Source organism: Mesoplodon densirostris, chromosome 10 (assembly GCF_025265405.1).
Source record: "Mesoplodon densirostris isolate mMesDen1 chromosome 10, mMesDen1 primary haplotype, whole genome shotgun sequence".
NCBI classification, from domain to species: domain Eukaryota; kingdom Metazoa; phylum Chordata; class Mammalia; order Artiodactyla; family Ziphiidae; genus Mesoplodon; species Mesoplodon densirostris.
Genome location: NC_082670.1, coordinates 32,635,654 through 32,659,367, shown reverse-complemented (window position 1 = coordinate 32,659,367; position 23,714 = coordinate 32,635,654). Strand labels below are relative to the sequence as shown.

The 23,714-nt window shown below is 39.9% G+C and overlaps 1 protein-coding gene across 5 annotated transcripts in view; it reads left to right on the top strand.

Moving 5' to 3' along the window:
- Positions 1-21,228, top strand: part of UBR2 (ubiquitin protein ligase E3 component n-recognin 2) — a 117,492-nt gene extending 96,264 nt beyond the window's left edge. For all 5 annotated transcript variants that reach the window (XM_060109253.1, XM_060109254.1, XM_060109250.1 and 2 more), the window contains 11 exons: positions 296-392; positions 648-715; positions 1,954-2,089; positions 2,619-2,709; positions 4,085-4,215; positions 11,383-11,491; positions 13,685-13,741; positions 14,063-14,140; positions 14,881-15,051; positions 17,338-17,439; positions 18,757-21,228. In XM_060109253.1, coding sequence (XP_059965236.1) covers positions 296-392; positions 648-715; positions 1,954-2,089; positions 2,619-2,709; positions 4,085-4,215; positions 11,383-11,491; positions 13,685-13,741; positions 14,063-14,140; positions 14,881-15,051; positions 17,338-17,439; positions 18,757-18,898 — 1,182 coding nt within the window. In that variant the 3' untranslated portion in view covers positions 18,899-21,228. The remainder of the gene's footprint in view (positions 1-295; positions 393-647; positions 716-1,953; positions 2,090-2,618; positions 2,710-4,084; positions 4,216-11,382; positions 11,492-13,684; positions 13,742-14,062; positions 14,141-14,880; positions 15,052-17,337; positions 17,440-18,756) is intronic.
- Positions 21,229-23,714: the final 2,486 nt, after the last annotated feature.

The window sequence follows — 23,714 nt, the reverse complement described above, 5'->3', positions numbered from 1 at the left end:
TTGTTTGTTGTCTGTCTTGACGCATGTGTCCTTCTTAACTTTTCCACAGAGAACTAGCAGCATGGTAACAGGAGATAGCCTTGTTTTATTCATCATACAATTAGATATTTTCCATTCCATGCATTCCATGTTAGAGACATGCCATTAAAGATGTCGTAGATTCAGTTTCATACCATCTAGAGATTTCATTGTGCATCCAGCTTTACTTCAACTAGCTGTGCTTTGTAACATTCCTGAAAGAGGAGAACTACTTCATATGCTGGCTTCTTTGTTAATTTTGTCGTCTCTATTTCAGGATGACTGTCTTAGGTCACTAACAAGATTTGCTGCAGCACATTGGACAGTGGCATCACTTTCAGTGGTACAAGGACACTTTTGTAAACTTTTTGCATGTGAGTATTAATGCATGTACCGTATGTTATGATAATTTCTCATCTTCTGTAATTTTCTTTTTAGTGGTGAAACTTCCCTCCATTTTGGAAGAAATATTTTGGTAATACTGTTTGTCTTATATATAAGTTCTAGCTCATGAATTCATATATAGCTTGCAAAAAATAAATTTAAACTAGATTATATTCATTTTAAAAATAATTTAATACTTACATTGACATATAATATGTGCTCATGTATTTTTCTTTAAACATTAGCCTTGGTGCCTGGTGACAACCACGGAGACCTTCCATGCATATTAGATATCGACATGTTTCATTTATTGGTGGGTATCTTGTAATTTGTGTTTGAAATTTTTATCATATTATATAGCTTTATCTTAGACTTGATGAGTAATGCTGAGGCAGACAGGAGGAATTACCACCTATTATTCTTACTACTTCTGAGTATAATTCTTTTCTGAAGATCCTCAAAAAGAAAATGTTAAGTAATCCAGTTGAGAGACTTGACCTGGGTGTCTAATCCAGTCTGTCTTATTTTTGTCTTGTGGCTGAGGTCAGTAATGTAACCTCTCTATGCTTTTCACTATAGAGAAGTAAAAAACACTAGTAATGTAAGGGCTGCTGCCAACCCATACAGTGCTTTGGGGCAGATACAGCCCCCTGGTAACACTACTTAGCAACAGTCTCTTTGTGTGATTTAGGGGAAGTCATGTCTTCTGAACAGCTGCGGGTGGTGCCAGGTCAGCACTGGCCAGGCAGTGGGTGGCTGAAGTTAAGCCCCACCTCAACCAGGTCTCCTTACTCAGGACACTGAGTGTACCGCCAAGCACAGCAGCCCCAAGTGCTGCCTCCTTAATCTCTTTGGGCATCATATTCTGTGCCTGTAAGTTGGTTAATACCTACCTGATACAATTGTGTCAAAACTCAATGGGATAATCAATGTAAAGAGCTTAGAGCAATGTGTCCCTAGTAAATGTCAGCCATTGTTATTGTTCCCATTGCTCCTCTGAAAACCACCACCACTGACACCACCATACAGGCAGCAGGAGGCTAACAAGGGAGCTAGCATTTATTGTGTACCTGACTGCTTTCCCATTCATCTTCATTTAGTCCTTACATCCTTATTACTGAGGTATTAAAAACATGTATATTATCGCCAGCTTACCAACAGGGAAACTGAGACTCAAAGGAATTGTCTAAAAGGTTCATAAGAGGATCTCAGATTCTTACCTAGATCTTTGTGGGTCCAAAACTCATGCTTTTTCCATTGCTCACTACCTAGAAAGATTTCAAGTTTTTTTTTGTTATTATTAACAATAAACTATGTATAGGGGAATCAGTGGATAAATGAAATAATAATGCCCATCAAATGAAATAATAACGCTCTAAATAATTTTCTTTAGTCAATCCTAGTGGAATTTCTAGCATGTGTACCCTTTAAGAACAAAGATTTCTTAAGGGGAGGGACTGAGCTCACAAAGGGATCACATTAAGAAAATGGAAACGTGTTCAGCTGTGAAAGGAAAGGTGCTCTTTCTGACCTTCTGTATTTGGTATCCAGGTGGGCTTGGTGCTCGCCTTCCCGGCATTGCAGTGTCAAGATTTTTCAGGGATCAGCCTTGGCACTGGGGACCTTCACATTTTCCATCTGGTTACTATGGCACACATCATACAGATCTTACTTACCTCACGTACAGGTAACTCCTTTTATTCAGATTCTTGAAGGAAGTACTGGAGTTTTTTCAGTTTAAAAAAAAAGTATTAAAGGAAAAGGTGCTTGGATGAGAGTAATATATAAACTATAATTAGGCTACTTGTAGTAGTAATTAGTAAAATAAACAGTAAAATCCTGTTTATCCTCATGTGAAAAATTTTGAAACAATTTCCCTTCTGTTAAAAACCTTAGTGATGGGAGTGTTTTTACTTATTTTTTTTATTTCATAAGTTTAGTAATATTTGAGTACCACAGACTGTATATTTAGCAGATTTTACTCACTGCTTGCTGCCTGGCACCCTGAAGCACTTTGGCTTCCTCTCCCTAAGAGGCTCCTTGTTAGGATGGAGATAATACTGTGTTCCGACCTGAGGGATTAAAGTTCTGTGTGTTTTGTGAGAGTATTTTCATATTACATGTGAGTGTATGAATATTTTTGAGTGCTTAAATGGTGTGGTCATCAGTCCACTTAGTAGGCAAATGCAGAGTACTAATATTGCCTTATCTTTCAGAAGAGAATGGCATGGATCAAGAAAATGCTTCTGGGGAAGAAGAATTAGCAGTTCTTGCTTTGTATAAAACACTTCACCAGTATACAGGAAGGTGAGGTCATAATCTTTACATGATAGGCAGTTCCCCAAATATTAGGAGGTGGTAGTATGAAAAATGAATTCATTTGTTAAATAAGGGAAGTTGCTGTCTGTTGACATGTTAAAAATAAGAGATGGGGGAGTGACCTGCAGGACTTCTCAACTTTTAATATAGTAACATGATTGGAAATCTCTGAGAGAGGAGTAATATACAGCACTTCCCACACATTTTTAAGGTATACCCAGGGCTGGCAGGAGTGCAGTGACATTCTTAGAACCTCATGTTATTGGAGTCATTGTGATTTGGTTATGACAGTTTCACTTGGCTTTCTTTCTTTTTTTTTTTTTTTTTATATTTGGCTGTGCTGGGTCTTCGTTGCTGCGTGCAGACTTTCTTTAGTTGCGACAAGCGGGGGCTGCTCTTCCTTGTGGTGCACGGGCTTCTCATTGCAGTGGCTTCTTTTGTTGTGGTGCACTGGCTCTAGTCGCACTGGCTCTAGTCACACGGGCTTCAGTAGTTGCAGCACGCAGGCTTCAGTAGTTGTGGCACGTGGGCTCAGTAGTTGCAGTGCACGGGCTCTAGGGCATGTGGGCTTCAGTAGTTGTGGCATGCCAGCTCAGTAGTTGTGGCTCGCAGGCTCAGTAGCTGTGGTGCATGGGCTTAGTTGCTCTGCGGCATGTGGGATCTTCCCAGACCAGGGCTTGAACCCGTGTCCCCTGCACTGGCAGGCAGATTCTTAACCACTGCGCCACCAGATAAGTCCCTTCACTTGGCTTTCTAACAGTGTATGTCAAGAACCATACTGTTGGTTCTTTGACTAAGTTATCCCATTTCTGAGAATCCACACTAGCAAAATAATCCAACATATAGAAAAACCTACAGACATAAAGATGTACACTGATATTATTTATATTAGCAAAGAATTTAAAGCGATCTAAGAGTTTGCTTACAGGGAAGTAATTTAGTGTAGGTTATGATTGATGTTATCCAGAATATTAAAATGCCAATAAAATTATGGTTTATGATCTGAAAACCATGTTAATTTTAAATTTTATATGTTACAAGTACAACTGTGTAAGACAGATTAGTATGAAAATAGTTTTCCAAAGTAATACCTGCTGATATAAGGTTATAGAATAGTGGATAGGTTTTTTATTTTCCAAATTTTCTCTTTATATAGCTGTATAACTTTTACAAATTTTAGTAACAGCATTAGAGGGTGTATCACCAATTATACCTGACATCCTGTAATAGTTAGGGCTACCCATACCTTTTAAGCCAACGTGCTATCAATTCCGAATTGTAGTTGTCTGTTTTCTCACTGTGCTATAACTAGAATGACCATTTTTTAGTTACATTTCCCAGTTGTCATTTTTCTCTTTCACAGTGCCTTGAAAGAAATGCACTCTGGTTGGCATCTGTTGAGGAATGTCAGAGCTGGAATCATGCCTTTCCTGAGGTGTTCTGCTTTGTTTTTCCATTACTTAAATGGAGTTCCTTCGCCACCTGAAATTCAAGGTAATTTCTGATTTCTTTCAAAATGTAGGAAATGTATGTAGTCTTTCACTCTAGCAAGTTAAGACTTAAAGTGCATTGCAAAAATGAAAACTTATTAAAAGTTTAGGTCACAGCTAATTGACTATGGTGATGTACAGATTATAGAATTAGATGCATATTTATGTAAATATCTGATTTTATTTGGATGTCAGTAAATGGACTGATTTTGTACATGTACAAAAATGTACTTGTTTTGCTTTCAGATGTTAAAATTGTTCAATTGTATGTTATTCATAAACTGGGTTCTTCAGATTTTAAAAAGTGAAAAGTGACAAATTGAGGTGTGGTTTTTTTGTTGCTTTTTTTTTTTTTAACTTTTGATTTTATATTGGGATATAGCCGATTAACAATGTTGTGATAGTTTCAGGTGCACAGCAAAGCAACTCAGCCATACATATACATGTATCCAAACTCCCCTCCCATCTAGGCTGCCACGTAACATTGAGCAGGGTTCCCTGTGCTATACAGTAGATCCTTGTTGGTTATCCATTTTAATTATGGCAGTGTGTACATGTCGATCCCAAACTCCCTGACTATCCCTTCCCTCCACCCTTCCCCCCTGGTAACCGTAAGTTTGTTCTCTAAGTCTATGAGCCTGTTTCTGTTTTGTAAATAAGTTCCTTTGTATCATTTCTTTTTAGATTCCACATATAAGAGATATCATATGATATTTCTCTTTCTCTGACTGACTTCACTCAGTATGGCAATCTCTAGGTCCATCCATGTTGCTACAAATGTCATTATTTCATTCTTTTTAATGGCTGAGCAATATTCCATTGTATATATGTACCACATTTGTTTTATCCATTCCTCTGTCGATGGATATTTAGGTTGCTTCCATGTCTTGGCTATCGTAAACAGTGCTGCAGTGAACATTGGGGTGCGTGTATCCTTTCGGACCATGTTTTTCTCTGGATATATGCCCAGGAGTGGGATTGCAGGGTGAAATGGTAGCTCTATTTTTAGTTTTTTAAGGAGCCTCCATACTGTTCTCCATAGTGGCTGTACCAATTTACGTTCCCACCGACAGTGTAAGAGGGTTCCCTTTTCTCCACACTCCAGCATTTATTGTTTGTGGATTTTTTGATGATAGCCATTTTGACTGGTGTGAGGTGATATCTCATTGTACTTTTGATTTGCATTTCTCTAATAATTAGCAATGTTGAACATCTTCTCATCTGTCTTCTTTGGAGAAATGTCTATATAGGTCTTCTGCCCATTTTTTGATTAGGTTGTTCGTTTTGATGATATTAAGCCTCATGAGGTGTTTGTAAATTTTGGAGAATAACCTCTTGTTGCTCACATCATTTGCAAATATTTTCTCCCAATCTGTGGGTTGTCTTTTCGTTTTGTTTATGGTTTCCTTTGCTGTGCAAAAGCTTTTGAGTTTAATTAGGTCCCATTTGTTTATTTTTGTTTTTATTTCCATTATTATGGGAGACAGATCGAAAAGGATATTGCTGCAATTTATGTCAGAGAGTGTTCAGCCTATGTTTTTCTCTCGGGGTTTTATAGTATCTTTTCTCACATTTAGGTCTTTAATCCATTTTGAGCGTATTTTTGTGTATGGTGTTAAAGAACCATCTAATTTCATTTTTTTACATGTAGCTGACCAGTTTTCCCAGCACCATTTGTTAAAGAGACTAGACTGTCTTTCCACCGTTGTGTAGTCTTGCCTCCTTTGCTGTAGATTAATTGACTATAGGTGTGTGGGTTTATTTCTGGGTTTTCTATCCTGTTACATTGATCTATATATCTGTTTTTGTGCCCGTACCATACTGTTTTGATGACTATAGGTAGTATAGTCTGAAGTCAGGGAGCCTGATTCCTCCAGCTCCGTTTTTCTTTCTCAAGATTGCTTTGGCTATTCGGGGTCTTTTGTGTCTCCATAACAAATTTTAAGATTTTTTGTTCTAATTCTGTGAAAAATGCCATTGGTAATTTTATAGGGATTCCATTGAATCCGTAGATTGCCTTGGGTAGCATAGTCATTTTGACAATATTGATTCTTCCAATCCACTAACATCGTATATCTTTCCATCTGTTTGTGTCTTCTTTGATTTCTTTCATCAGTGTCTTATAGTTTTCAAGTACAGATCTTTTGTCTCCTTAGGTAGGTTTATTCCTAGGTATTTCATTCTTTTTTTTTTTTTTTTTTTTTTGCGGTATGTGGGCCTCTCACTGTTGTGGCCTCTCCCGTTGCGGAGCACAGTGTCCGGACACACAGGCCCAGCGGCCATGGCTCACGGGCCCAGCCGCTCCGCGGCATGGGGGATCCTCCCAGACCGGGGCACGAACCCGTTTCCCCTGCATTGGCAGGCGGACTCTCAACCACTGCACTACCAGGGAAGCCCTTTCATTCTTTTTGATGCAGTGGTAAATAGGATTGTTTCTTGAATTTTCTTTCTGATCTTTCATAGTTAGTGTATAGAAATGCAACAAATTTCTGTGTATTAATTTTGTAACCTGCAACTTTACCAATTCATTGATGAGCTCTAGTAGTTTTCTGGTAGCATCTTTAGGATTTTTTATGTATATAGTATCATGTCATCTGCAAACAGTTATGGCTTTACTGCTTCTTTTCCAATTTGGATTCCTTTTATTTCTTTTTCTTCTCTGATTGCCATAGGTAGGACTTCCAAAATTATGTTGAATAAAAGTGCTGAGAGTGGACATCCTTGTCTTGTTCCTAGTCTTAGAGGAAACGCTTTCAGCTTTTCACCATTGAGTATGATGTTAGCTATAGGTTTGTTGTATATGGCCTTTATTATGTTGAGGTATGTTCCCTCTGTGCCCACTTTCTGGAGAGCTTTTATCATAAATGGGTGCTGAATGTTGTCAGAAGCTTTTTCTGCATCTTTTGAGATGATCATATGGTTTTTATTCTTCAATTTGTTGATGTGGTATATCACACTGATTGATTTACAGATACTGAAAAATCCTTGTATCCCCGGGATAAATCCCACTTGATCATGGTGTGTGATCCTTTTAATGTATTATTGGATTCAGATTGCTAGTATTTTGTTGAGACTTTTTGTGTCTATGTTCTTCGGTGATATTGGCCTCTAACTTTCTTTTTTTTTCTCTTTTTTTTTTTTAATATTTATTTATTTGGTTGTGCCAGGTCTTAGTTGCAGCAGGCGGGCTCCTTAGTTGCAGCTCACCAGCTCCTTAGTTGCCGCATACGGGCTTTTTAGTTGTGGCATGCAAACTCTCAGTTGCAACATGCACGTGGGATCTAGTTCCCTGACCAGGGATCAAACCCGGGCCCTCTGCATTGGGAGCACGGAGTCTTAACCACTGCACCACCAGGGAAGTCCCAGCGTGTAATTTTCTTTTTTTGTGTGGTATCTTTGTCTGGTTTTGGTATCAGGGTGATGGTGGCCTCATAGAATGAGTTTGGGAGTTTTCCTTCCTCTGCAATTTTTTGGAACAGTTTCAGAAGGATAGGCATTAGCTCTTTCTTCTCTAAATGTTTGCTAGAATTTGCCTGTGAAGTCATCAGGTCCTGGACTTTGGTTTGTCAGAAGATTTTTAATCACAGCTTCAATTTCAGTGCTTGTGATTGGTCTGTTCCTTTTTTCTATTTCTTCCTGGTTCAGTCTTGGGAGACTGTACCTTTCTAAGAATTTGTCCATTTCTTCCAGGTTGTCTATTTTATTGGCACATAACCACGTGTAGTGTCTTATGATCCTTTGTATTTCTGTGGTGTCTGTTATAACTTCTCCTTTTTCATTTCAAATTTTATTGATTTGAGTCCTCTCCCTTTTTTCTTGATGAGTCTGGCTAAAGGTTTATCAGTTTTGTTTATCTTTTCAGAGAACCAGCTTTTAGTTTCATTGATCTTTGCTCTTGCTTCCTTTGTCTCTATTTCATATATTTCTCCTCTGATCTTTATGACTTCTTTCCTTCTACTAACTTTGGGTTTTGTTTGTTCTTCTTTCTCTGGTTGCTTTAGGTGTAAGGTTGGGTTGTTTATTTGAGATTTTTCTTGTTTCCTGAGGTAAGATTGTATTTCTATAAACTTCCCTCTTACAACTGCTTTTGCTGCATCTCATAGATTTTGGATCGTTGTGCTTTCATTTGTCTCTAGGTATTTTTTGATTTCCCCTTTTATTTCTTCAGTGATCCATTGGTTTGTTCAGTAGCATATTGTTTAGCCTCCATGTGTTTGTGTTTTTTTTTCTTATAGTTTATTTTTAATCTCATAGCATTGTTATCGGAAGATGCTTGACATGATTTCAGTTTTCTTAAATTTACCGAGGCTCGCCTTGTGGCCTAGCATGTGGTCAGTCCTGGAGAATGTTCTGTGTGCACTTGAGAAGAAAGTGTATTCTGCTGCTTTTGGATGAAATGCTCTATAAATATCAGTTAAGTCCATCTGGTCTAATGTGTCATTAAGGCCTGTGCTTCTTTATTGATTTTCTGTCTGGATGATCTATCCGTTGATGAAAATGAGGTGTTAAAGTCTCCCAGTATTATTGTGTTACTGTTGATCTCTACCTTTATGGCTGTTAGTATTTGCCTTATATATTGAGTTGCTCCTATGTTGGGTGCATATATATTTACAGTTGTTATATCTTCTTCTTGGATTGATCCCTTGATCATTGTGTAGTGTCCTTCTTTGTCTCTTATAACAGTCTTTATTTTAAAGTTTATTTTGTCTGATATGAGTATTGCTACTTCAGCTTTCTTGTGATTTCTGTTTGCGTGGAATACCTTCTTCCATCTCACTTTCAGTCTGTATGTGTCCCTAGGTCTGAGGTGGGTCTCCTGTAGACAGCATATATATGGGTCTTGTTTTTGTATCCACTCAGCCAGTCTGTGTCTTTTGATTGGTGCATTTAATCCATTTACATGTAAGGTAATTATCAATATGTGTATTCCTATTGCCATTTTCTTAATTGTTTTGGGTTTGTTTTTGTAGGTCTTTTCTCTTCCCTTCTTCTTTTGTTCTCTTGTGTTTTGATGGCCATCTTTAGTGTTGTGTTTGGGTTGCTTTTTCTTTTTTGTATGTGTATCTATCGTAGGTTTTGGTTTTGCTCTTCCCATGTAGTCTTTTTGTTGTTGTTGTTGTTGTTGTTTTACTTATTTATTTTCAGCTGCATTGGGTCTTTGTTGCTGCGTGCATGCTTTCTCTAATTGCAGCAAGCGGGGGCTACTCTTCATTGCAGTGTGCAGGCTTCTCGTTGTGGTGGCTTCTCTTGTTGCAGAGCATGGGCTCTAGGCGTGCAGGCTTCGGTAGTTGTGGCACATGGGCTCAGTAGTTGTGGCTCGCGGGCTCTAGAACACAGGCTCAGTAGTTGTGGCGTACAGGCTTAGTTGCTCCACAGCATGTGGGATCTTCCCGGATCAGGATTCGAACCCATGTCCTCTGCATTGGCAAGCAGATTCTTAACCACTGCACCACCAGGGAAGCCCTCCCATGCAGTTTTGGTACAGCAGTCTATGTATGTACAAGGTTTTTTATTTTTTAAGTTGCTAGTCCCTTTCCCACTTAGAGGAGTTCCTTTAGCATTTGTTGCAAAGCTGGTCTGGTAGTGCTGAATTCTCTTAGCTTTTGTTTGTCTGTAAAGCTTTTGATTTCTTTGTCAAATCTGAATGAGATCCTTGCTGGATAAAGTATTCTTGGTTGTAGTTTCTTCCATTACATCACTTTAAATATATCGTGCCACTCCCTCTGGCTTACAGAGTTTCTGCCGAGAAATCAGCTGATAACCTTATGGGAGTTCCCTTGTATGTTATTTGTCATATTTCCCTTGTTGATTTTTTTCTTTGTCTTTAAGTTTTGTCGATTTGATTACTGTGTGTCTCGGTGTGCCCTCCTTGGGTTTATCCTGCCTGGGACTCTCTGCACTTCCTGGACTTCATTGACTGTTTCCTTTCCTATGTTAGGGAAGTTTTCAGCTATTATCTCTTCAAATATTTTCTTGGGTCCTTTCTCTTCTCCTTCTGGGACCCCTATAATGCAAATGTTGGTGCATTTAATGTTGTCCCAGAGGTCTCTTAGGCTGTCTTCATTTCTTTTCATTCTTTTTTCTTTATTCCGTTTTGTGGTCGTGATTTCCACCGTTCTGTCTTCCAGGTCACTTATCCGGTCTTCTGCCTCAGTTATTCTGCTATTGATTCCTTCTAGTGTATTTTTCATTTTAATTATTGTATTGTTCATCTCTGTTTGTTTGTTCTTTAGTTCTTCTAGGTCTTTGTTAAACATTTCTACATCTTCTCAATCTTTGCCTCCATTCTTTTTCCAAGATCTTGGGTCATCTTCACTATCATTATTCTGAATTCTTTTTCTGGAAGGTTGCCTGTCTCCACTTCATTTAGTTGTTCTTCTGGGGTTTTTATCTTGTTCCTTTGTCTGCGACATAATCCTCTGCCTTTTCATTTTGTCTAACTTTTTGATTGTGGTTTTCGTTCTGCAGGCTGTAGGATTGTAGTTCTTCTTGCTTCTGCTGTCTGCCCCCTTTCAAGTATTTTTTTAATGTGAAACATGAGGCCTTGAAGTTCAAAATAGCCATAATTACACATAAATCTGATTTTAATGTAGGAATTAAAGGTAGACTTAAAGTTTACTGTACCTCATAGTGCCTGGCACAAGTCATGGGGTGCCTGCATGTTATGCTACTCTCTAAAAGTTTGTTGAATAGCATCTCTATTTAGCTAGTTGTCCAGGCACCATTGAGAGAATAATTTACCCTTCCTAATCATTTTCAGTGATGATTAAGTTAGTGTTTAAATCCATCTCTCAGTGATAAAATCATCTTATGTCTCTGTACTGCCTTATACTTTTCCAGAGCTACCCATGTTATTTTTGTCATTTAACGTTCACAAATAACCCCATGAAGTATATCACACAGGTACCCCATTTTGCAGATGGTAAAACTGAAACATCGAGAAATTGTGACCACTTTGGTAAAGGAGTCACCTGACTCCACTTTCAGTTATGTCATTTTCTGTGGATCCCTTCCATGTGCCATCTTATTTACTTCTTACGGGTTATGTACCTAGCAAAATTGAACTCTTTCATCTCGTGCCTTTTTTGTTTTAAGCTCTACTGTTGCTTACTCTCCTATAGGATCTACTCTTAGTTGTTATATGCAAAACTGTTTTCTTCTCTATTTGCAGCTACTGGAACAAGCCATTTTGAACATTTATGTAACTATCTTTCCCTGCCAAACAACTTCATTTGCCTTTTTCAAGAAAATAAGGAGATAATGAAGTTACTGATTGAAAGGTAACAATTATACACTTTTCTTCTTTATATTGGAATATATATATATGGAAACAAACTTCAGTTTATCACATATTTTACAAAATTCTCAGATAGCCTGGCAGAATTTAATCCATGTGATTCAAAGTATAATTATTAGGCCTTCTTAGTTAAGGATTTACCTTTATGGTAAGATTTTTGCCAGGCCTACTGAATAGCATAAGCAGATTTGCCTGGAAGGAGAGTAGTGGTGGAAATGTTTATTTCCTCATATTAACTTACTTGTTAAGTACTATGTTCTGTAGATTTTTGAAACTGAAAGAAACCTTAAGGGTTATCTAGTCTAATATCCTCACTTTATTTTTATTATTTTATTTTATTTTATTTTATTGATTGATTGATTGCTGCTTTGGGTCTTCATTTCTGCGTGCGGGCTCTCTAGATGCAGTGAGCGGGCTTCTCATTATGGTGGCTTCTCTCGTTGCAGAGCACAGGCTCTAGGTGCGCGGGCTTCACTAGTTGTGGCACAAGGGCTTCAGTAGTTGTGGCTTACGGGCTCTAGAGTGCAGGCTCAGTAGTTGTGGTACAGGGGCTTAGTTGCTCCATGGCATGTGGGATATTCCCGGACCAGGGCTCGAACATGTGTCACCTGCATTGGTAGGCGGATTCTTAACCACTGCGCCACCAGGGACACCCTATCCTCACTTTATATTCGAGAAAACTGAAGTCTAAAGAAATTGACCCATTAATCATGTCAAGTTAGTGACTAAGTTAAGAATAAAATTTGGCTGATTTACCCACAGAATGGGAGAAAATATTTGCAAATCATATATCTGATAAGGGAGTAATAGCCAGAAAATATATATCCAGATTTCCTACATCTCAGCAACAAAAAAGCAAACAACCCATTATAAAATGAGCAAAGGACTTCTCCAAAGAAGATATACAAATGGTCAATAAGCACATGAAAAAATACTGATCACTAGTCATCAGGGAAATGCAAATAAAAATCACAGTGAGATACCACTTCATACCCCTTAGAACTGCTGTAATGAAAAAGGCAGACATTAATAATACATGTTGGTGAGGATGTCAAGAAACTGGAATCCATGTACACTATCGGTAGGAATAGAAAATGGTACAGCTGCTCTGGAAAACAGTATGGTGATTCCTCAAAAAGTTAAACAGAATTACTCTATGATCCAGTAGTTTCACTTCTAGGTGTATATTGCAAAAGAATTGAAAGCAGGAACTCATAGAATTTTGTACACGCATGTTCATAGCAGCATTATTCACAATAGCCAAGAGGTGGAAACAACCCAAATATCCATAAACCAATGAATGGATAAACAAAATGTGTTATATACATTCAGTGGAGTTATTATTCAGCCTTAAAAAGGTAGGAAATTCTGACACATGCTACAATGTGGATGAAACTTGAAGGCAGGCTAAGTGAAATAAGCCAGTCACAAAAGAACAAACATTATGTTTCTATTTATATGAGGTACTTAGAATAGTGAAATTCATAGAGACAAAATAGAATGGTGGTTGCCAGGGGCTGGGGGTGCAGGGAGGAATGGGTTAGTGTTTAACAAGCAGAGAATTTCATTTGAGAAAGCTGAAAAAGTTCTGGAGACAGAGGTGGTGATGATTGCCCAACAACATCAATATACTTAATGCCACAGAACTGTACACTTAAAAATGGTTAAAATAGTAAATTTTATGTTCTGTGTATTTTTGCCACAATTTAAAATTTTTTATTTTATATGAGTGTTCTAGCTCTAGATTATAAGAGCTTCTCATTGATTCAGACTGTTTTGGTTTTGGTTTGGTTTTTTTGGCCACACTGCGTGGCTTGCGGGATCTTAGTTCCCTGACCAGGGATTGAACCTGTGCCCTTGGCAATGAGCGCACAGAGTCCTAACCATTGGACCACCAGGGAATTCCCCAGACTGGTTTTTCAGAGTGTCCAATTAATGGGGGTAATAGCAAATTTTAATACGTTAAGCATTGTTGCTTTTAGAAAATCAAAGGTCATATTCTTCTGATTTTAAAATATGGTAGGCAAAGTATGTGGTATTCCTCTAAGCTTCGTATGAAGAGATAAATATAATAAGCCAAGAAGACTGTTTCTCTCTTACTGGATTTAGAGAAGAAAATTTTTTAGTTCTAGCCCTTCAAAAGTAAAAAACTTTTTTTTCTCCATTTACATTGAAGTTGGTGTCATAACACTGAAGTTAAGAGATACCTGGAAGGTGAAAGAGACGCTATAAGGTAAGCTGAAGATTGTCAAAGACTTGGTTGGAGGCAAGAAGTAGGAAAGAAGCAGAATATAAGTGTACAGGACAGCCTATTGTCCTGATAATTCATCCTGAGTTCTTCAAGTAAGAATGTGAACCCTAAGGCCCTATGTTATTTAAGCGTGCATTTTAAAGTTCTTACTGTGGCTTTTTGCTGCTGTGGGTAGTGCCCAGTCACTCAGATTCAGTCTTCCTTTATTTATTTTGACTAAGTTAAGAGTTTCCCTGTCATTGTTACAATATGCCCTCATATTAACTGGGTTTTTTATGTGGTTTTTGTTTTGTTTTGTTTTAGCTATCCAAGAGAATCTAACAAATTAATAGACCTTCCAGAGGATTACAGCAGCCTCATTAATCAAGCATCTAATTTCTTGTAAGTTTTTATATTAGCTTATTGAGCACTTCCTACCACTGGAAACACTCACTTCTCTACACAGAATTTGAAGCATTTTGTCATTGTTCTCTTTTGTTTGGGTAGGGAAATCATAACATCAGTAGTACCACCTAACTTGTACTACCGAACTTGTAAAAAGCATGATTCCATGTTTCAGAATAAGATGAGAAAGGGGGTGATGAGGGACAAGTTTGATTCATTAGAGGTTATCTAAACAATTTGTACTTTAAATAACACATTAACTATAAACGGTTATATTCCTAAGCAGTTATTATTATTTTGCATATATTATTATTATTTTAAGCTTTAGAATAGCATTGTACATTATCCTATAGCATTTTTCACTCAGCATTGTTTGTAAGATTTATTTATACATTTGACACATGTAATTTTTAATTCATCAGTTTTCACTATTGTGTAGTACTTCATTATATGACAGTAGCAGTATTTTTTTTAATTTTTTAATTTACATATTTTTTTCCTCCTATTGATAATTTTATTTCTCTTTTCTCCACTTGTTGATTGAGTGTTTCCAGTACATGGTGTTGGTGTGTATGTGAGATGTTACCTATTCTAGAAATAAATTTGCCTGGTCCATAGTCTGTATGCATCTTCACTCTACTTGATATTGCAGAATTTTTTTCCAGGGCAGTTTTACCACCATCAGCTCTTTAGCCAGTATTTTAGAGCCTTGACTTGTGCTTTTTTATTTCATGGAGGTGCCCGAAATCAGGTGGTGACAAGAGCAGAGCCCCAACTCTGTGCCTTGTATGTGGAACTCTGCTGTGCTCCCAGAGCTACTGCTGTCAGACGGAGTTGGAAGGGGAGGACGTGGGAGCTTGCACCGCCCACACCTACTCCTGTGGTTCTGGGGTGGGCATCTTCCTGAGGTAAGGCCCTGGAAGGAGCTTTCTAGCTTTGGATCTGTCACAGTAGACATCTGTTGAGGGGTGGAACAAGAAACTACTACATTGCAGAGATTTGAGGCCACTCCTTTATACATTTGAGAAAAATGGGGAGCCTTGTCTCCACACATCTCATATTTGGCTCATGCTAACTCTGTGCTGTTCTTTCATTATCATTTCCATCCCCATGACGATTCTGTTCTTTCTTTGTGCCTCATTGTAATGTGAAACTTCTAGCTGTGTTTGGTTTTCTACCCAAGCGCAGTCAGAATTACTCCTTTTGTTGTATCCTCATAGTTGGATTCATACATATCACAGGCTGATGTATGTAGTTGTGTACATTTGACAACATACAGCAAATATTTATCAGTGACTATGTAATGGATATTGAGAATGCAGTAGTCAACAAAGCATACGAAAACCTCTGCCTTCATGGAGCTCAGTTTCTAGTGAGGGAGATAGAAAATAAAATAAGAATTTAGAAAGCAATCCATGCAGAAGAGAAAAAATAAACTAGGGAGGGGAATATGAAATGGCAGCTGGAGAGCTGAATTTTAGATAGGGAACCAAGGAAGGTTCCCTGGGAAGGTGACTTGAATAAAGACCTAAAGAAGTGGGGAGAACATTCTAGGCAGGGAGCAGCAAGTGCAGAATTGCTGGGGAGTGTGCCTGCCATGTTCAAGAAAGAGCAAGGACAAAATTCATCAAACTGTCCTGTAAAAATGGATAGGTTTTTTAAAAAAAAATTATCCCTCAATAAAATTTATTAAAAAAAAACAAAAGGAATTCCCTGGCAGTCCAGTGGTTAGGACTCCGTGCTTTCACTGCTGAGGGTGCAGGTTAAATCCCTGGTTGGGGAACTAAGATTCCACAAGCCGCACGGCATGGCCAAAAAATAAAGAAAGAAAAATAAAAAAAGAAAAGAAACAGCAAGGAGGCTGCTGCTACTGCAGTAGTGAGCACAAGGGGGAGAGTCATGGGCCTGGTGTGTCCTAGCGAGGTCTCTGAGTGAAATGGAAGCCATCGCAGGGTCTGAAGGAGAGAAGTGACATGAGTTTGAGCTCCTCTGGGGCATAGATTATATCCACATCTTAGTCATCTTAGTACCCCCCAGTGCCTGACAATTTCTTGTATATGATAGGTTCTCAATAAATGTTGAGATGAGCTGAATTGTTAACACCAGAAAAAGTTAATCAAACCTCTCAAAGGGATCAGGAGACACATTTTTTTTTAAACCCTTAGGAGAAATGTAAAAGTAACATTTTTACCTTGTTTGGCATATTTCAGAATTCTTCTGGTCATGTAGAGTGTTGCTTTGTGTTTCAGGTCAACGTAGTTCGTAATGTTTGTGTACCTTTTTTTTTTTTTTTTTTTTTTTAATTTTTGGCTGCGTTGGGTCTTCGTTGCTGCACAGGCTTTCTCTAGTTGCAGCATGTGGGCTTTCTCTAGTTGCAGCAAGTGGAGGCTACTCTTCATTACAGTGCACGGGCTTCTCATTGCGGTGGCTTCTCTTGTTGTGGAGCACGGGCTCAGTAGTTGTGGCTCACGGGCTCTAGAGCGCAGGCTCAGTAGTTGTGGTGCATGGTCTTAGTTGCTCCACAGCACGTGGGACCTTCCTAGACCAGGGATCGAACCGTGTCCCCTGCATTGGCAGGCAGATTCTTAACCACTGTGCCACCAGGAGAGCCCTGTGTACAATTTTTTAAGTAAATAATTTCCTCATAATAGTGGTTGATACATAAATAACTACCTTATGTTTAGAAGTAGTTAACTTTCTCACACTTAATTTTTTTAAATGCCACTATTATATGAGCTGTCGAATCCTAATCCTAAATGTCCCTCCCCCTCCTTATATTGGTTACAATAAAATCCTTTTAGTTATTTTTAAACTTAGGCGGGGTGTTGATACTTTTTCAAGTGTCTCTGCTATAAACGCCATTTCTTCTCTTCCAACAGTGGTTTTGTTTGTTTATATTTATTTATTGATTATATAGTTGATTTATGATATTGCACTAGTTTCAGGTGTACATCATAGTGATTCAGTGTTGTTTTGTTTTTTGCAGGTTATATTCCATTATAGGTTATTACAAGTTATTAGGTATAATTCCCTGTGCTATACAGTAAATCCTTGTTGCTTATCTGTTTTATGTATAATAGTTTGTGTCTCTTAACCCCATATTCCCAATGGTTTTGTTTACTTTTATAAGACTTCAGTCCATTTGGAACTGAATCCAAACCTTGGTTACTAATGTATAAATGGTCTCTCTACAGAGTACGGGAATGTCAAGTGCTATTTTTAGCTGGCAAAACCAAAGGCTGTTTTTATTCTCCTCCTTACCTTGATGACTATGGGGAGACTGACCAGGGACTCAGGTAAGGCCCATCCTGGGGAAATAGGTTGACTGGCTCTGGGCCACCAGAGCCTTCAGCATGGGGTGAACACAATGAACCTCGTGGTCCTGAAGCCTGCCTGCTAACTGCCTGGAGGGTTAGCACAAGTGGCTTTTGTCTGTGGACTCTTCGAAGGAGGCTACCCTGGCTGTCTGGTTTGACATTCCCATTCCCAGCCCTCAGAGTGTCATGAAGGCCATCAAGATACATAAGGGGAAAAAATGGGACGGAGTGCAACCTTTTTCCATTTCTTACTCCAGAGAGCTGTTTGAATTGTCCTGTGGCATCCACAGCATCAGAGCACTGCAGGGATAGCTCTTTGTAACTTGTGCGGCTTTGTATGGGAGACCCGGTCCTCTTCAAGTAATATAAAAGAGCAAATCTTGATTGATAAGAGATGTGCTTATCTTACTACATAAGAACCTGAGAGAACAAAGATTTGGAACATATAGAGCAATACAACAGTATTTGAGGCTTAATCTGGTAGCTTCTGTTACATCAAAAGCAAAATGCTAACAGCAGTTCCTTCAAGCACTGTTAAAGAACTTTCAGACCATTTCTTTTTGCCCAAATGGGATAAAAGTCTTAACCTAGATGTAACTTCCCAGCCTTGGGGAGCAGAAGTTGAAGGCCTGGAAACCAAGGCAAGATAAGTAGATGGGCTCCTCAGGCACTTGACTGCAAGGATACGGGCTTGTGCCACCTGTTGATGGTTCTTACCGTTGCTCTGAGAAACGTGGGCTCTTAGGAGGAAGAGCTCTGGACGGAGAGTGAGAGGACTGGCACTCTGAGTCAGGAGCCAAGGCCCCAGGCATGAGCTCAGCAGTGCCTGTGCTTTGGTTAAATTAGACCCCAGAGTTATTCACATTTGACTGCTTTGCTTAGACTTTGTAACTGAAAGACAGTACTTAGAAGAACATTTTCACCCCTGCAAGTTTTCCATCCTCTCCCCTGCCCCTCCCTGTTTTACGTTTTACCAATAATAAATAAATAATAAATGCATAGTTCTAGCCTCTCAGCGTAAACCCTCCTGCTCAACCCCACCCCCAATTCCTCACCCCAGTCTGAGTAGGTGTAGCTTGTGTTCATTTTCCTCTTCTTTTCAGCACTTACTCCCCTTCAGCTGCTCCTAGCAAACCGTCAGAGCTAACACATTAATAGCCACAGGCGCCTGCCAAAGAGAAATTCTGCAGAGGATCTAAAACCAATAACTTGTAACTTTTCCTAAATCAGGAAAGGTTGGAGTATAATAGATGAATAAACCGAATGCATCCTGAGTGACATGTGTCTTCTTTCTAGACGGGGAAATCCTTTACATTTGTGCAGAGAGCGATTTAAGAAGATTCAGAAGCTCTGGCACCAGCACAGTATCACAGAGGAAATTGGACATGCACAGGAAGCAAATCAGACACTGGTTGGCATTGACTGGCAACATTTATAATTACTTCACTACCAAATACATAAATTTGGATTTTTGTAACCCAGTTCGCTTTTCAAGAAAGAGAATAGGAAATAGGTTCTACTGAATTTGGAAATAAATTCTTTATTTAAGCTTTTCTTCCCAGTTTTATTTTTATAGTTTCTGGCTCCAGAGACTGATGAAAATCATCTTCTGTCAGCAGATTTTCTTGCATTGTTTGCTGTGTACTTCAAACGTAACTTCTTGAATTTTAGAATCCAGGAAGGAGCTTCTCTTCCTGGGCTGGACTCAACCCCTTTGTGGGCATCTGACTGCATTTGACTGTTCCCAGTAGTCTGAGCCGTGTCACATTACTGAACACAGGGAACTCCAGGCCTGAAGCTGATGCAACAGCAGCTGGAAACAAAGTCTCTGGTCTTTGGGGGTCACACTTCCTGATCCCTCTCAGTGACTCTCAGCGTTGGGCCTGGGTCAGTGTCCCCACAGCTGATGGGACCCTACCTCTAAGCAAAACAGTGGATTTCAAAAGTGGCATTCCCTTGTCTCTACCGGCTGTGAGGGGGTTGCGGGACTCTCATGCTGGAGGAACCTGTGGGAAGAAGGAGAGAAGGTGGTGTCTTTGTGTGCTGGGTGATTTTCAGGGCTATACAAGGTGGGATTCCCCCGCCCCCCCCCCCTTTTTTTGGCAAGACTTTTGGCTTTGAGGAAAAAAACTCATATTAAAGGGCTTATTGAAAACTTAAGAGTATCCTAATTTTTCAGATGATATAGTCTCTTATTTCTTTTTTTTTTTTTTTTTTTTTTTTTTCTTTTTGTGGTATGCGGGCCTCTTACTGTTGTGGCCTCTCCCGTTGCGGAGCACAGGCTCCGGACGCGCAGGCCCAGCGGCCATGGCTCACGGGCCCAGCCGCTCCGCGGCATATGGGATCCTCCCAGACCGGGGCACGAACCCGTATCCCCTGCATCGGCAGGCGGACTCTTAACCACTGCGCCACCAGGGAGGCCCTAGTCTCTTATTTCTAAGACTAAGTTGAAAGAGTGTATACATCTAGAATCAAACACTAGCAAAAAAATGAGAATTCAGTGTTTTAAAATTCCCTCACCCCCACCCCTTCCAGCATTTCCTGGAATAGATGAATTGCTGTTTACCTGCTGGCTCACTTAGTACATTTCTGGGACACCTGTGTGCCCAGGCTTTTTATTATTTTTAAACATTATTGTTCTTACTAAGAGGTGCCTTCCTAGAATGATAGCCGCTTAGTAAAATAGTTTATAACCATGACATGCCATGTACCACTCTTGTGTGAGACACGTGCTGAGAGAGCTTGGGTACATGGAGAGTGGTGGCAGATTTGGTGGAAGAATAAATACAGAGCCTCTCTGAGGTGAGGCTAAGGGATAAATGAATAATTAGAGGCTCTTGGATTTTTTTAAGCCAATGAAAATAACCCTTTCACTCAGTTTTCTTTGAACTCTGCATCTAAAAGTTCCATCCTGCTCAGCTTTGCACACTCCACGGTACACCCAGGAGGAAGGTTGGAAATCCAGACTTTCAGCTAAAGTAAGTGGAGATGTAGAAGCCACACTCACTGCTTCTCCAGGGTGGTGTGTGAAGAGCCCCTTCCTCTGAAAGGATGACCTTGACCCTTTTTGCCTGGGACTGAGTCACCCATCTGAGAGGAAGCGCTTCTCACCCAAGAGGAAGAAAATCTGCTTTCGAACACAGCGCTCGCCCCCCTTTCCTGGCCTTCCTTCCATTCATAAGATCTGGTGGTATGGGCTGTGGATGGCATCGTGATTTTAATGTTTATTTTGGCCTTTGTCACATCCTCATTCCTTTAGCTTTTAAGTTCAGCTTCTTTTGGCTTTTCTCCAGTTGTTAACCAAGCTTAAATTTAGAATGATAAGACCAGGTTTCTCCCTCTGTAGTTGAATTTATAAACATGTTCACCAAATCATAACAATACTTCAGCTTTCAGAGCTGATTTCATACAAGCCTGTTGTTAGCAGAGGGTGTCCCTGGATTCCATTCTCTGAGAATGTCAGGGAGTCAGAGAAGATGAATTTACATGAGATAGCAACACATGCGCCCTTTTATCTTCTGGTGTGTGTATCATTAATCTAATTGTCTTCCCTAACTAACGAATCATCTTAGTCTTATGATTTGTTCCGCATGTATTATGTTTATTGTAGAAATGTTTATATAACATGCTTTCCATATCAGGGAAAATCATATCTGTTTAAAAAATTGGCTAAAACTTTATTATCTGTGGACAACTTGTAAAATTTGGAATGTAGCATATGTAAAAAGTTTAAAGATATCCAAATAAATGCTTTAGGTGTTGACATTACTTTGCATCTGCCTACATTTTCTTTCTGTTTTGTTTCACACAGTTAAATGCAGTGGGAGTGTTCCACATGTCACCTTGCTATAGATAAAGTGGGACACTTGTATTAGCTTGAAATTTAAGATGCTTATATTATTAGTGTCAGTTATGGCTGTTGGCCAAACGATCTTGACCTTCTGAAGAAAGCTTGATCATCGTTTCAGCTGATTAAGTTTCATATTCACTGACTATGACAGCTTGTGACCTTTCTGAACTACTGTGGACCTCAAATCACTGGGAAAACAGGGCACTCGAAGTCTCTCCCAGCTCCAAGTCATTTCCTCCAAGAAGGGTTAAACTCTTCTTGCTTATCCTTACGTAGTGATCTCCAGGTCCCTGTTCTAACACACTCCCCAGACACTTTCTGCTTAGAAAAGACACATGTACGAAGGAAGCTACATCCTATATTTGCAAGGGAGACATTGCCTATGAAAGTTCTGCTGTGCTCTTGAAAATCCTCTTAAAAGGAAAGCATCAAACTAAAAACACTAGGTTTCTCTGTCTCCTGGTCATTAATGCTGCTCCTAGCTAGCTTACTACCTTCCCTGGTCCTAATGTCATCAGCTCCAGGACTCATTAATTCCCTCTGACATGCTCCTTCCTTGCTTTGTCCCTACTTTTGTTTTCTGAGTCAGGTTTATTGATGTTTATTTTCCAAATAGTAAAATTCACCCTTTCTAGTGGATGGTTTTATGCATTTTGACAAATGCATACAGTTGTTTTAACAAGCCACACTCAAGAATAGAACAGTTCCATCGCCCCAGGAAGTTCTCTCATGCCCTTTTGTGGGCACCTTCTCCCCCCATCCTGACCCTTGACAACCACTAATTTTTTTCTGTCCCTTTGTCTTGCCTCTTCCAGAATGTTATATAAATATATCATATATGTAGAGTTTTGAGTCTGGCTTCTCTCTAAGAAGACTGATGCATTTGAGAGCCGTCCACGTTCCTTTTGGTTGCTGAATCGGTTGCTGAATCGTGTTCCATTGTGCAGATGTATACCCAGTCACCAGGTAAAAGACATTTGGGCAGTTTTGGGTGGTTATGAATAGAACCATGACAAACAATCCTGTTACAGGTTTTTGTATGGACCTAAGTTTTCATTCCCTTCAGGCCAATAGCTAGGAGTTGACTCATATCTAATCCACTCTACACCATCCTCCGCACTTTGACTTTGCTGCTTACTTATTATACCCATCCTCTGATTTGAAGGACAAGATATAATGCCATCAGGAGTTAAGGGCTGATATTTCCTCCCTTCCAGCCAATCTCATGTCCTCTGAACACCAAGAGGGCATCCGCTCTCCCCCCGAACCTCCGTGTTATTCCCCCACATTCCTAGTCCTTAACACACGGTGCTGCTGGCTGCCACACTGACATCAGGAGCCTTTTTTTAAAATCTAGTAGCAGGTCAGAGACCATAATTGTCATAGTGCCCCCCTTCCCCCCGGCCCCTGGCTAAGCTGCAAACCTGCTGACCTAGCATTACAGGTGCCCGGACGAGGGGAGGCGGGGGAGTGTGCGGAGCAAGCCCCTAATCTTATTAACCTGAATTGAGGTTACTAAGGGTTTATTGGCTGGTGGCTCAGTCCTGGGCTTGAAAATGTTGCAAGAGGCTGTGGGCTCTTGAGCTGAGGCTGCAGACACTAGGACACTTATCTTCCTAAATGTTGGGAATAAGTAGCTATTACTACTTCACTATGGAGTAATTGTTTCAGAAATAAAAGTTCTAAGGCACTGTCTTTACCTTTCACCCTTCCACAGGGCTAGGCTGACAGGACTTGAAAAGCTGGCTGAGTCCCTTGGGAGAAACGAACCTACCTTGGCCCAAAGAAAGACTGCGGTTAGACATAAGGAAAAACCTGCTCCCAGTCTTGCTGGGCACTGGTAGATGACCAAATGAGATGGGCAGCTTCCTCTAGCATATACCTGGCTACGTGAGAAGACTGTGAGAATGCAGCCCACCCTAAGTCTGTGTAATGAGAAAAGAGCTATTGTGAGTTGCTGCCTGAGCATTTACAGTGTGGCAGCCCTGCTCAGGACATTTAGATAAGGACCTGAGCTTAGGTTTCCCATCCCTGGAATTCCTGCTTTGCTTTTCCCGAGGCACGTTTCAAAATAACCACTTAGAGTGGAGCCTGTCCCAACCACCTCTTAAGTAATACGTGCTTGCTACCCTGCTCTCTGTCTCCTGCTCTCGAGACCTAGAATGGAGGACCCCTCTTCGACTGGCTCATTGCACACACACCCCTCGCTTCTGTACTGGGACCTGCGAGTAATAGACCTTGTGAATTTACTCCCTTTGTATGAGTGCCTTGAAACTGCCTTCAATCAAAACAACCCTGGGGTTTTCACTTCCCCAAAGTGGGAGCTGGGATGCTGAGGGAGCTACCTGCCAACCCTGTGTGGGTGGCTTGTGCCCCCTCATTCAGCGGGTCATAATCTGCATGT